The sequence below is a fragment of the Ictalurus furcatus genome, chromosome 29, assembly GCF_023375685.1.
Source record: "Ictalurus furcatus strain D&B chromosome 29, Billie_1.0, whole genome shotgun sequence".
NCBI classification, from domain to species: domain Eukaryota; kingdom Metazoa; phylum Chordata; class Actinopteri; order Siluriformes; family Ictaluridae; genus Ictalurus; species Ictalurus furcatus.
This window is the reverse complement of record NC_071283.1, coordinates 7,348,043-7,361,846: the sequence shown is the minus strand read 5'-3', so window position 1 is coordinate 7,361,846 and position 13,804 is coordinate 7,348,043. Positions and strand designations below refer to the sequence as shown.

Genomic DNA, 13,804 nt, shown 5'->3' with positions numbered 1-13,804 from the left:
TAGTTGGTAACCAACCAGGTGTGTCAGAGTGTCCATAATAAAGCAAACAGGGGAGTGAGAAAATAATAGTCAAACATACACTATATGGCAAAAAGTTGGTGGACACCTGACCATCACAGGTGTCTGCCCCAAACTGTTGCCAGAAAGATTGTAGCATTACAATTGTCCTTCCCTGGAACTAAGGAGCCTAGCCCAAACATGTCCTAGCATGACAGTGCCCCAGTGCACAAAGTGAGGTCCATGAAGACATGGTTTGCCAAGGTTGGACTGGAAGAAATCGAGTGGCGTGCAGAGCCCTGACCTCAACCTGAACACCTCTGGGTTGATGTGGAACACTGACTGTGCCCGAGGCCTCCTCGCCTGACATCACTCTAATGCACTTGGGGTGAATGGAAAAATTCCCACAGCCACACTTCAAAATCTAGTGGAAGCCTTCCCAGAACAGTGGTGGTTATTAAAACAGTGTGGGGGGTGGGGGATGTTCAAAAAACACATATAAGTGTGCCAGGTATCTACAAACCTTTGGCCATATCATGTAATATTAAGGGGAGTGATGGAATTTTCAGCATATTTTCACTCACTAAAATGTTTTTGTGTGTTCTCTAATTTATTAGAAAGCTAGTCAATGATAGGCAGTCAATTTGTTATGAAATTTATATTGTTACCTAGTCGTGAAATTGTTTATCTAGAACACTCATGATTTTCATCTAGTGACTAACGAGAAATGGGTAATGGGTGTGTGTCTCTTTACATTCCGAACATGGTTATATCGGGTGAGAGTACGTAATTTGATGCATCTGCTCGCCCCTGGCATGTATCTTTTCACTGTGTCTTTTTAAAAAATCATTTTCTTTGTGTTTTCATTAGCATGCTAACACTATTTGTGTTGTGATTGATGTTTTTGTCAGGCTAAAGATACACAGATTAGACCATAAATAGTAGATCTTAGAATACAGATTGTGTAATAAAAATACACAAACTGGATTCTTCTGTAGTACTGATTAAATGGCAGCATATAATTATATCCTCAGATCTACAAATACTTTGGCTGTGTTCCAAGCTGCAAACTACCTTTCAAAATAATTTATAGGTAGACCACTGGGGTTACTACAATTTACACATTATTAGCCTTATTCTGCATTATGTGGTTTGTGTTGCCGACCTGAATTCTCTCTGCAAATCTAATGCCTTGGCACTTGTAGCTGTGTGATTAATCTGCATAGTGAAGAGAGTAGCACAAGTTATAAAATGTTCTTCTGCAAGTAGCTTGCAATAGCATTTTTCTAACAGAAAGGGCACAATTCAAAATCTTACATACAGCAATTTCAAAGAAAAGGTGAAATAAAAATCATGAAAATATCCCCACCTTAAGGCAATATAATTCTTATATCAATGACTACTTGGTTTTATACTGGACACAAATAAAACATCACTTTTAATACTCATATTGGCAGTTACTCATCAAAGTTGAAGTAGAACCAAGAAATCCAGAAGGAAGTACATTTCAGTGAAAACTCTATTTATAGATAGTATTTTATTCATTTTAAAACAAGTTGAATTGGTGAGATTTAGCTGAAATCACATAGATGTTCAACCAGGGGAAGTTCATTCCACTACCTGGTTGCCAGGACAGAAAAGAATCTTGATGATTGTCTTCTTTGTGTTTTGAGGGATGGTGTTTCAAGTGAAGTCGTGCTTGTGGTTCAAAGGGAACATGGTGTAGAATGATGTTTGCTAACTGTCTTAATGTATGTGGGAGCTTGTCCATTTTTGGCTTTTCAGGAAAGCATCAATGTTTTAAACCTACAGCTACTTTACAGGGAGCTCGTGGAGGGAACACAGCAAGTGGTCTAGGAGAATAGCTGCAGTGGTCTGATAGTACAGTACCTGGTGGTACACAAAGGTAAACCTGTCAGGAGTTGCAGTAGTCCAATCTCTAGATGTCAAGGGTCTGAATAAGCACCAGAGTGGCTTCTGTGGAGAAGGTGTAAAGTAGAAGCCTGAATATTGGAGTCAGAGTACACTAGCAGAGAATAATAGCTTGTTGTCATGAATCACACCAAGGTTTCATGTATTATCAGATGGTGTGACTCAAGAGTTTTCCAGGGAGATGACATAATTTTGCAATTTTGCGATCGGAAAAATGAACACAAAATCAAGGAAACTCCGCAATATACAACTGAGCTTGCTATTTTTTTAATTACCGCAGATTCTCTGCAGATTTTGGCCAAGACGCATCATGACAATGCACATTTCAGCCAAAGCCCTCTTTGATTCACGTGCGTCGAAAATGAGTACAGCTAAAGGTCTCATTTATTAACAAGCATCACTGTACAAAACAATTTCATGCAATTTGCATTTCACCAATTCAAGTAGTTTTCTGCAAAAAAGCACAAAAATCTCTGAAATTGCATCGCAAATGTTGAAAAAAGCTGCAGAAAAATCAAACATTTTTGGCTGAACAATCACAAAAAAACTCTGAAATCCTGTATGGACTGGTTATCCCTGATGCCTGATGAGATGCTGGTGACCCCAACTTCTTCTGCCATCTGGACCTGCTTGAGCAAATCTGATGCTGTACTTCATCCTGGAACTTCCTTCACCTGAGAATAACTTTCTGCTGCTGAAAGACAGAGCCACATGGATAGCCTAAAGATTGTTGTGGATGATACCACACAGATAACCTAAGGGTGGTGAATGGTCTCAATTGAATAGCCTAAAGATTGCACTGAAAATAGTTTATACCCAAGTCTCATTCATTATTCAGTGGATAACTTCACTTGGATACTATAGATTTAAAGACAAAACTCTAATGATAGAAAAAACACATGATGCTTGTAATGAAGATCCTTTCAACACTTGCTAGGTACTGTTTGACTTTATAGCATACAGTTGTGGAAGAGTAATACTCATAACCCATTTATCCTCACAAGAAAGAGGATGGGTTCCCTTTTCCCTTATGTCTGGATTTCTATAAAGCTGTTCTGTGACAGTGTCTGCTGTTTAAAGTGCTACTGTGTGTGTATATAATATACAATATCTCACAAAAGTGAGTACACCCCTCACATTTTTGTGACAACACTGAAGAAATGACACTTTGCTACAATGTAAAGTAGTGAGTGTACAGCTTGTATAACAGTGTAAATTTGCTTTCCCCTCAAAATAACAAGATTTAGCCAATTACCAAGCTTAACTGAGCACATATTTGGGTATGTTACAACCAGAAATAATACTAAGCCCTGCAGTACATTGCAGAATACTGGTCCGGAGTTAGACATTCTGGCAATTTCACAATCTCTGAATATACTCAATTTGAGTAATTAAATCATTTTATACAGTGGAGGTAATAAGTATTGGACGCGGCAACATTTTTTTCAATAAATATATTTCCAATGAAGCTATTCACATGAAAATCACCAGACATCAGTATTAACTCCAGAAATCTGGAAATATAAAGAATTCACAATTAAAGTCTATAAATAAAGTTATGTGTAATAAAGTGGAATGACACAGGAAAAAAGTACTGAACACGCTAAGAAAAAGCAGTTCTCGAAGGCAAGGTAAGACAAGGAACCAGCTGAAATCCGTAAGTAATTATACCCCCTATCTGTGCAAATTAATATCAGCTGGGTTAGTAAATTGATGTTCTACAAAAAGGCTTTTCGTTACCAAGGTGTCACACAAGAAACATCTCATGATGGGTAAAACTAAAGAGCTCTCCAAGATCTTCGCAACCTTATTGTTGCAAAACATATTGATGTAATCAGACACAGACATATTTCAAAACATCTGAATCCTCCAGTAAGCACCATTGGGGCCATTATCCACAAGTGGAAGCAACATCACTCCGTCATCAACCAGCCACGCACAGGAGCTCCTCAAGATTTCTGACCAGGGAGTCAGAAGAATGGTCAGAAGAGAAGCCCAAGAGCCAAGTACCACTTGGAAAGAGCTCCAAAAACACTTGGAGGCAGCAGGTGCCATAGTGACCATAGAAAACAATAGGCAATGCACTCCACTGCTCACACTCTGCAAGACTCCATTACTAAATAAAAGGCATGTCGAAGATCATTTAAAGTTTGCTACAACTCATTTGGACAAGCCTATGAAATACTGGGAGAGTGTAGTCTGGTCAGAAGAGAACAAAATTGAACTTTTTGGCTGTCATACTACACACCACGTTTGGGGAAGAAATGGCACTGCACATCTCCCTAAAAACACTATACCAACAGTGAAGTTTGGAGTTAGAAGCATCATGGTGTGGGGCTGTTTTTCATCACATGGTACTGGCAGACTTCATATAATTGAAGTTACGATGAATGGAGCCCTTTACCGGGAGATTCTTGAGAAGAATCTTCTGCCATCCACCAGGATAATGAGACGTGGGTAGACCTTCCAGCAGGACAACGATCCAAAGCATACAGCAAAGGAAACTTTCAATTGGTTTCATTGAAAAAAAATCAAGGTGTTAGAATGGCCCAGTCAGTCATCTGACTTGAATCCATTTGAACAAGATTTAAAGACAGTATGTTTAGAAGAATGAGCCAAAATCATTAACACACCTGAATACTGCGGCCGATTAATTTCTTCACACAGGAAGCGTCTTGAAGCAGTCATTACAAACAAAGGCTTCTCCGCAAAGTATTAAATAAATTTCAGTTAGCGTGTTCAATACTTTTTTCCTGCATCATTCCACTTTATTGCACATAACTTTATTTATGGACTTTAATGTTGTGAATTCTTTATATTTCCAGATTTCTTGAGTTAATACTGATGTCTGGTGAAAATTTCATGTGAATAGCCTCATTGGAAATTTATTTACTGAAAAAAATATTGACATGTCCAACACTTATTTCACCCACTGTATATAGTATCACTTAAGGCAGGGGTGTCAAACTCATTTTAGTTCAGGGGCCACATACAGCCTAATTAGATGTCAAGTGGGCTGGGCCAGTAAAATCATAGCATAATTACCTTTAAATAACAATAAGTCCATGTTTTCCCTTTGTTTTCATGCAAAGAAGTACAAAAACATTAGAAAAATCTTCACATTTAATGAAATATCCTTTTACAAAACATATCATGAACAACTTCATATTTCTTAAGACAAACATGTGCAATTTGCTTCTGATTATCATTTACATGTGTGCATTACAACTGGTCACAACTGGTGTTTGTACAAATGCAAAAAACTTCACAGGTATTTGGAACTGAAAATTTGCACTTTAAAATTTGTGGCATTGCATGAACAATAGGATTCCACCAAACCAAACTCTTTTGTAGTGAAGTTGTTGACTGACATTAAATTGCACATTTTTTAACTATTACCCATTAATCTCTGTGAATAAATAGGAAGCGGTCCGTTTTCTCGGAAAACTCTACACTCTGTATCCACTTTTCTCCTTTTTGACAAACACATTTTGGCTAATGAGGGTGTGGGGACGAGTAGAACATAGGGTAGACTACACCGTAATAACGAACAGCAGAAGGCGCATTGCTGCCATCTGCTGTTCGGTCTGAGTCCCAGAGTTGTGCCGCGTCTTCTACTCTGACAAAAACAGTGCGCCCCTAGCGGATAATTTAGGAATAGCCTTTTATTAAAAATTTCTAGTTCGTGTCTTTTATGCATTTTTTCACTTTCAAAATTCATCCTGCGGGTCGGATTGAACCCCCTAGCGGGCCGATTTTGGCCCGCGCGCCATACGTCTGACACCCTTGACTTAAGGGCATAAGGATTAAGGTGGGTCATCACAGCTCCTCTGGTGGATACGCATGTGCTCATTGACCCTGTACTGTCTGGAAAAAGTCATGGTGCAGAGGGGACAGGAGTAAGGACGAATGCCCAGGTGTGAACGCATGTGTCTATTCAAGGAACCGCGCTGGCTGAAGGCCTTCTCACACTCTGGAACTGAGCACTGGAACCGACGTGTCTTTGAGTGATTGTGAGATCCAGACTTTAGTCGTTCCCTGGTTGAGAGCAATATCTCTGCCACATCGATCGTCTCCAGATCTTTGGAGTGGTCTTTTACATCTGCATTAGGCGCTGGGCATGTCTCCTCACTGTCTGAATCATTAGGTTCTGGGAAGCAGTGGTATCTTAAGTGTCCCTGATAGGCATTTACACAGTCTTCCCTCAGTTTGGAGAATTCACAGCAATCAGTGTGACTAGTATTTTGAGATTCTTCACCCAAGGCAACTTTTTCTACAGTCAACATTTCCAATGTTGGAGCATAATATTGGCCCAGTTTATGCCACATATTAAGATCTGAGGTTCCTTTTTCACAGATTGTATCGTTTGTGTCAGTACTGCTAGAATTTTCTAAATATATATCGGCTTGCCTTTTACAACTTTCTGCCATAAATTGACTAAAAGCATGAGATCTGCTCTCAGAGTTGTTGGCAGTGGTGTTATGTGACTTCTTATCACTAAAGGTGTCTGAGAGAATTCCTGGTACATGGCCATGTTTTTCTACTTCAAAAGGATTAAATGACCGGACACTGTCCACATCTGAAACAACTATATTGTCACTTTCTCTACAGTCAGGTTCTGGAGACAAATGTTTGCTGCTGGTGTAAGCACTATGCACACACTGATCTTTATCATCAGTGTTTGGGTGGAGAGCTGTGATGGTCTGAGAGACACTGGATTGAAATTGGACAATCTTGCAGGAGCTATTGAACTTTTCAACTTTCTCAGCAACCACACTTGGGATTCCATTCACTGAAATTTCTGTCTTGTTATGTTTTGACTGTGACAACTTAAAAATGAATCAAGCAATAAATTATTATCTTGAGAACTCTGAGAGTGTTTGCTGGTCTTTGAGAGAAGTTCAACATTAATGGTTTTATCAAGACAGTGGCTTTGTATTGGAAGCTTGTTTCCCATTGTCTTGAGGTGGCGTATGACTGGCACAACCTCATAGCTTGGCGTGGATGGTGGTGGCTGGTCTGAGCCATATGAAGAATCCGATGAAGATATAAGAGTCTTATTTTGAGACTCATGCTCTGTAAATCCCCTCTTTCTGTTGACTTGGTCCTGAACTGTTGAAAGAAGGTAAAGTTTTCTATCAAGTATATAAAAAGGTACAGTTGAGTGCACATTTTAAATACACTTACATGATGAAACCAACAAGACATTTAATGAAAATTAGGCTTTGGATATTTGTGTTGTTATGTTTACATCACCACTGTTGGTAATGTTATCAGTAAACATGTTAATTTCTTTTTACCCTTATCTTTTTACAGCTCTGTGAAAGATCAGTGTTTTCTATTTTAGGTTCTTGTGCTGTTTTTCTGCTCTTAACTTTACTGAATGTCTGGTTGAACATTTCATGAATTAAAATATGATTTAACAAAGTAAACATGCTGACTGTTTTAAGCCATTAGAAGCCTTAATGAAGCACATTTAAATAAATTAAATAGAGCATGTCAATCAGATATCTCTTGTGTAGCGTTGAAGAGTCTGAGGTTTGTTGCAATTACAATCCAAAATGTAGCCCTTAATTAATATTGATAAATTCCTCACCTGTGTCTATGGCCACCTCTAACATATTTTGCTATATGTAGGACTTGTTATACATATTTACATTCATCAGCCATAACATTAAGAATAACCTGCCTAATGTTGTATAGGTCCCTCTTCTGTCGTCAAAACAGCTCTGACCGGTCAAGTCATGGACTCCTCAAGACCTCTGAAGGTAGTGGAGTATCTGCCACCAAGAGTTTAGCAATAGATCCTTTAAGTTCTGTAAGTTGTGGGGTAGGGCCTCCATGGATCGGACTTCTTTGTCCAGCACATCCCACAGATGCTCGATTGGATTGACATCTGAGGAATTTGGAGGCCAAATCAACACCTTGAACTCTTTGTCATGTTCCTCAAACCATTCCTGAACAAGCCTGCTTAAAGAGGCCAATGCCATTAGGGAATACCGTTGCCATGAAGGGGTGTACTTGGTCTGCAACAATGTTTAGGTAGGTTGTACGTGACCCAAGGTTTCCCAGCAGAACATTGCATGCCTTCTTCGCATAGTGTATCCTGGTGCCATCTGTTCCCCAGAAAAGCAACGCATGCACACCTGGCTGTCCAAATGATGTAAAAGAAAATGTGATTTATCAGACTATGCGTCCTTCTTCCATTGCTCCATGGTCCAGTTCTGACACCTTTCTATTATATCCAGCATTAACTTTTTCAGTAATTTGTGCTACAGTAGCTCTTATATGGGCTCGGACCAGAAGGGCTATCCTACACTCCCCATGCGCATCATTGAGCCTTGGACGCCCATGACGCCCACCAGTTCAGTGGTTGTCCTTCCTTGGACCACTTTTGGTAGGTACTGACCACGGCATACCGGGAACACTCCACAAGACCTGCCATTTTGGAGATGCTCTGACCCAATTGTCCGGCCATCACAATTTCGCTCAGAAGTCACTGAGATGCTTAAACTTGCCCATTTCTCCTGCTTCCAACACATCAACTTTGAGAACTGACTGTTCACATGCTGCCTAATATATCCCACCCCTTGACAGGTTCCACTGTAACAAGATAATCAATGTTATTCACTTCACCTGTCACTTGTTGCCTAATATATCCCAGCATATGTGGGCTCACCACCAGCAACTAAAATAAACTAAATTAATTACTGCTTATAACATGTTATCCTATTATCTCTTAGGATAAGTTTATATCATTTTTATGTGATTATGTGTATATATACACACTACTTAATGTATTCTGTATTTCTTTCTCTGCTGTATATTACTATCAGATAGGTTTTATAGAATAAATAACTCACCAGTGTATGTTATCTCTTTCTCTTTTCTCCTACGGGTCAGTGCATTCTGCAGTTGTTCCATCTGCAGGTGGATAGCTGCATACAACACTGGTTCTTCTAGGTTCTTCGGGGGCAATGTACCTGAGTACATGTATTCCAGAAGGAAAGCCAGGGTTTCTGGGGTGAGCATGGGGGAATTTAAGTCCATGAAGGAACAATGCTGAGAAAGGAGAGTGGTGAACACTGGACTAAAAGCAGCGATAACATTTTTATGGGCCAAGAAGAGCTGGTCAGGGTGCACATGGAGACGTATCACACAGTCACTGAAAGTACCTGTTCTCCGCTGTAAGTCCAGCTCTTTCAGTAAAGAAAAGCCATGGGAAGGTTTGGTTATGGGGTCAGTTTTTATCTAACAAGAAAAAAAGTAATCATTTAGATGTTATATTTGTGTCAAAATCAACCATTTGAGCTTAGTTCTTAATTGACTTTCCAACATGAACATTTGTGCTTGGCTCAATTTTTCCAAAGCAGATTAAAATCACAATGACAGTCATTATATATATACACAATAGATATTAGATATGTGACTCTATACCACTGCACACCTGCCCTTTATTGTGACATTTTAACCTATTAATTAAAATGTGAAAATCAATTGAAAATGAAAATCAAGTGAAAATCAAGTGAAAATCAATAAGAACCATTTTAGGGGGAAAATAATATTTTTTTAATGTACATGCATGGATGCATGGTTGCATAAGTGTGCACATGCCTAAACTAATATTTAATTAAAGCACCTTTAGAGTTTATCACAGCATTCAGTCTTTTTGGGTAAGAGTCAATCAGTTTCGCACATCTTGACTTAGAAATATTTTGCCATTATTTCTTGCAAAAGCATTCTAACTCTGTCAAATTAGTTGGGTGTCTCCTGTGCACAGCCCTCTTCAAATCACCCTACAGATTTTTTTATTAAATTTAGGTATGGACTGTGGCTGGGCCATTCCAAAACCTTGATCTTGTTTTGGTGAAGCCATTCCTTTGTTAATCTGGAAGTTTGCTTTGGGTCGTTGTCATGTTGAAAGTTGAAATTCCTGTTCAGTGTTTTAGCAGAAGCCTTAAGTTTTTGCACCAAAATTGACTGGTATTTGGAGCTATTCATTATTCCCTGCACCCTGATTAAAGTTCCAGTTCCAGCTGAAGAAAAACAGCCCCAAAGTATAATGCTGCCAACACCATGTTCCTCCATGGGGATGATATTCTTTTGGTGATGTGCTGTGTTTTGGGTTTTTTTGTGTGCCAAACATATCCTTTGGTATTATGGCCAAAATGTTCAACTTTAGTCTCATCAGACCATAACACACATGACTTTGGGAGATTGGGTGTATTTGTTATTTATTTTTTGGTTACACAAGGCTTCTGTCTTGTCACCCTACCCCATAGCCCAGAGATATGAAGAAATTGGGAGATTGTTGTCACATGTAAGGAGCAAACAGTACTTGCCAGAAATTGCTGCAATTCCTTTAATGTTGCTGTAGGCTTCTTGACAGCCTCCAAGATCAGTTTTCTCCTGATCTTATCAATTTTAGAGGGAGATCCTGTTCTTAGTATGGTCACTGCTGTGCAATATTTTCTTCAGTTGTTAATTATTGTCTTTACAGTGTTCCATGGTATAGCCACTGCCTTGTATGCCTTGTAACCCTCTCCTGATTGATATTTTTCAACAGTGAGATCCTGTACCTGCTTTTCAGCATTTCATTCCAATGTATACAAGCTGTATAGAGGAATGACAATAAAAACCCACTTGACGATTTTAATTGATTAATACATACGTGAAACTTTTCATGTGTCTAATAACTGATGTTCATTGCTAATATTTGTGATGAATTTAAGACATACCTAGTATTTCATATTTATATATATTTTATCATACCAATTAAGATATAAACTCAGTAACTAACATGTTCCAATGTTGTAATAATCTGACTATATGATCACTTGATCAAATAAATTTTTAATAAGACCCAAAGTGTTAGTAGTACTCACTCTAATATTAAAACTAACGTGCATATTTATATTTTTGTCAAAACTGTAAACTATAAATTACACAAATACATCTAATTCCAACACTAACATGCATTTTGCTTACTGCATTATCTATTATCTAATTACTCACTGTATTATCCAAATTAGTTAAAAGTATGTCTTCCACAAAACACAACAGAATGCATTAAACACGGGTGAAGTAATTACTTACATCCATTGTGAACGCTCGCGATACAAAAAGACAAAGCGCGCGCAGACGTCAGTGTGCATCAGCTTCGTATTTTTGTGTCGCTCGCGTTCACAATGTATAAGCCAATAGGCTTATACGTTGTCTTAACGCAACACGGTTAAAGCCTTTATTGACAGCTGCTTCCGCGCGGCTCCGCGAGCACGTGATTACTCCACTGTATTGCGTTAGAGAGATCAGGCGGGTCTCATGTCAACAAAACCGTCACGATGGAACTGGCACTGGATTAAAAATACGGTGTATTAATGAATTAATATCCGTTTATTTCCCCTGAAAGCGGTTACTTATTTGTACCAGTTTGGATACTTATTTCCCTCACTTTACACTTGTGCCATGGCCAGGCTCAATAATGTTACTGCCTTTGGATTCTGTACACAAACATAAATAGTGAAGATTACCATTACTACCATGAAGTGGGACACATACATACATACATACATACATACATACATACATATATATATATATATTCACCTGGAATGAAGCTTTAAATGTACCCCACACTACATGAACATTTCTAGCTAAAATAAACAGACTAAAGGTACACATTGTGTACCCTGGAGGAAATTTAAAGTTTAGTCTTCTTTTTTCTGAGAGTGTAGGATTGTAAGAAATAGGACAATTTTCTGAAATTGACCATATAATTCTTATTAAACTGTGTTCCTGGACTTCTAGGGATATATGGAGCCAGGAGTTCCCAGACTTTTTCCAGGATCAAGTGTACTAAAATTCCATAAGGAGCTCCTGATTGCAGAACAGATGTATTTTTTATGAACATAATCCAACTATTGAAGTATTAGGCACATGTGGTAAATATGTCCATAATTTGTTTATTCAATCCATTAGGGCTTTTACATAAAAAAACATAAACCCAGAGAACCTAAGCTGTGGTTTGTATATTATCCTAGTTTTATTAAAATTGTGAGTAGAGTTATATTATTTACACACACACACACACACACACACACACACACACACACATATATATATATATATATATATATATATATATATATATATATATATATATACATATATATATAGATAGATAGATAGATAGATATATGCAGTATTTATAGGATCTATAGAAGATTAAATCCATTTAACTGTGATAGTGATATGGGACTGTAATGTCAGCTTTAAATCATTACATAGAACTTTATATAGTGTTATTCTTGATTTTCAAAAGCAATGAATAGAATAAAAACACATCGTACATAAAATAGTGCATTAAAAAATAGTACATAAACTACATAGTCACATGCAGTGCCCTAAAAACAGTGTTCCTAGTGGCTAGTGCCCTGGTACATGCAGTTCCACTTCAAGAGCTCAAATCCAAATCCCATGTACCAGACAGCTGACAGGGAGTCCCTATGTCAGGATTCAACCAACTGTTCTGCACGTGGCTCCCACCTTCTCCAAATTAGCCTCAGGCACTTGTGACAGTCACCTGGGGGCAGCCTTATGCTATTATTAGCTATCAGTAGACCCACAGAATCCACACTGAGGTCCACTATGGACATTGTACCATGTAATCACTGAGCGATTAAAAATATAAGTAGTTTGACAGTAAATGTCTCAATATCTTACAATGTCATACTGCATATTTTGCAAACATCGAGAACTGCTATATCTTATATCTTAGTAGTTGATTACATGAAAGCAGTGTAAGTGCCAGGAATATATCACACAAAGAGCTTTGGGGTTAAAAAAAAACAAAAAACTATCTAGAGCAAGGGCCAATGTACTGTCCAACGTGAATACGTGCGGCCACATTCATGCGGGCCAGATTTAGAAAACAGGCATCAGGCCTAACCTATAACAGATAATCCATTTATGACAAAATATAAATCTATAATCTCTTACAAAACCTCGCCTATGATTCCCGAGTGTAAAGTGCAGTGTGAATTCCTTATTGCTGTGAGATCGTGACAATGAAATAGCTATCTGTGGCCAGGAGTGCAAGAAAGCATAACTGACCCTGCTGTCTGGATGGATTACCTTCATCTCTCCCCTGTCAAGTGAAGTGACACAAGTCACCATGGGAGTCTGTGAGCTCATGTATGTACAAGGAAAAGCGTTTGTGAGAAAAAAAATCCTAAATTGTTTAAATGTATTTTGTTCATATTTGAGATCGGATGTCATAACCAAATAGGAACCGGTCAGTTGGAAACTTATGATGACCCCAGTAGGAAGATAAGTTTAAATGGCCCTCTAACTCGTAATTCCTACTCTGAAAGCTTTTCCGAGCGATTCTGTGATGACGTCACGTCAACATGGCGGTGCTCATAATGTGTTTGAACAAGAAATAACAGCGTGATTTGAGGTTTTTGAGCAATCTGTTTCTATTTGAAATAGCTAAATACTGCGTGAAAATATTATTTGGTTATCATTTTATAATTAAAATGATAATTAGCTTTCTGCAACATCTTTGATCAAACTACCCTTATATGTAATTTTCTGTGCTAGTAAAGAAGCATTAGGTAAGATTTTAGGTAAGATTAGGTAAGCCTTTTTTAAGATTAGATCTCTAACTGTTGGAATTATTATTATTTTTAACTCCTCGAGCCCACTTCCTCATTCCCTCTCATGATCACGAAGCTCCGCCCCCAGGGTCTGGCGTCAATAAGGGGTGCCTAATTTATGTTTAAATAACCAAACAACGTTTTCATTCGAGTTGGCCATAATGCGCCATGTGGTGTTCTTTTATTTCCTACCCACATTCTGACAAGCCCTGCCCCTG

General features: G+C 38.3%; 1 protein-coding gene across 1 annotated transcript; it reads right to left on the bottom strand.

Moving 5' to 3' along the window:
• Positions 1-5,735: 5,735 nt before the first annotated feature.
• Positions 5,736-11,031, bottom strand: LOC128604019 (zinc finger and BTB domain-containing protein 6-like). The gene is made up of 5 exons (XM_053618791.1): positions 11,026-11,031; positions 9,105-9,180; positions 8,793-8,948; positions 6,917-7,041; positions 5,736-6,758 (listed from the first exon to the last, which is right to left on the bottom strand). The coding sequence occupies exons 1-5, from the start codon at positions 11,029-11,031 to the stop codon at positions 5,736-5,738; spliced, it is 1,386 nt and encodes a 461-aa protein (XP_053474766.1).
• Positions 11,032-13,804: the final 2,773 nt, after the last annotated feature.

Bases quoted from the DNA above. Each gene is read 5' to 3' on its own strand.
- LOC128604019 (XM_053618791.1), bottom strand. The intron at 8,949-9,104 runs GTACTTTCAGTG...TGCTCACCCCAG, and splicing joins GGACTTACAGCGGAGAACAG to AAACCCTGGCTTTCCTTCTG. The intron at 7,042-8,792 runs GTGAGTTATTTA...TTCTTTCAACAG, and splicing joins GAAAGAGATAACATACACTG to TTCAGGACCAAGTCAACAGA.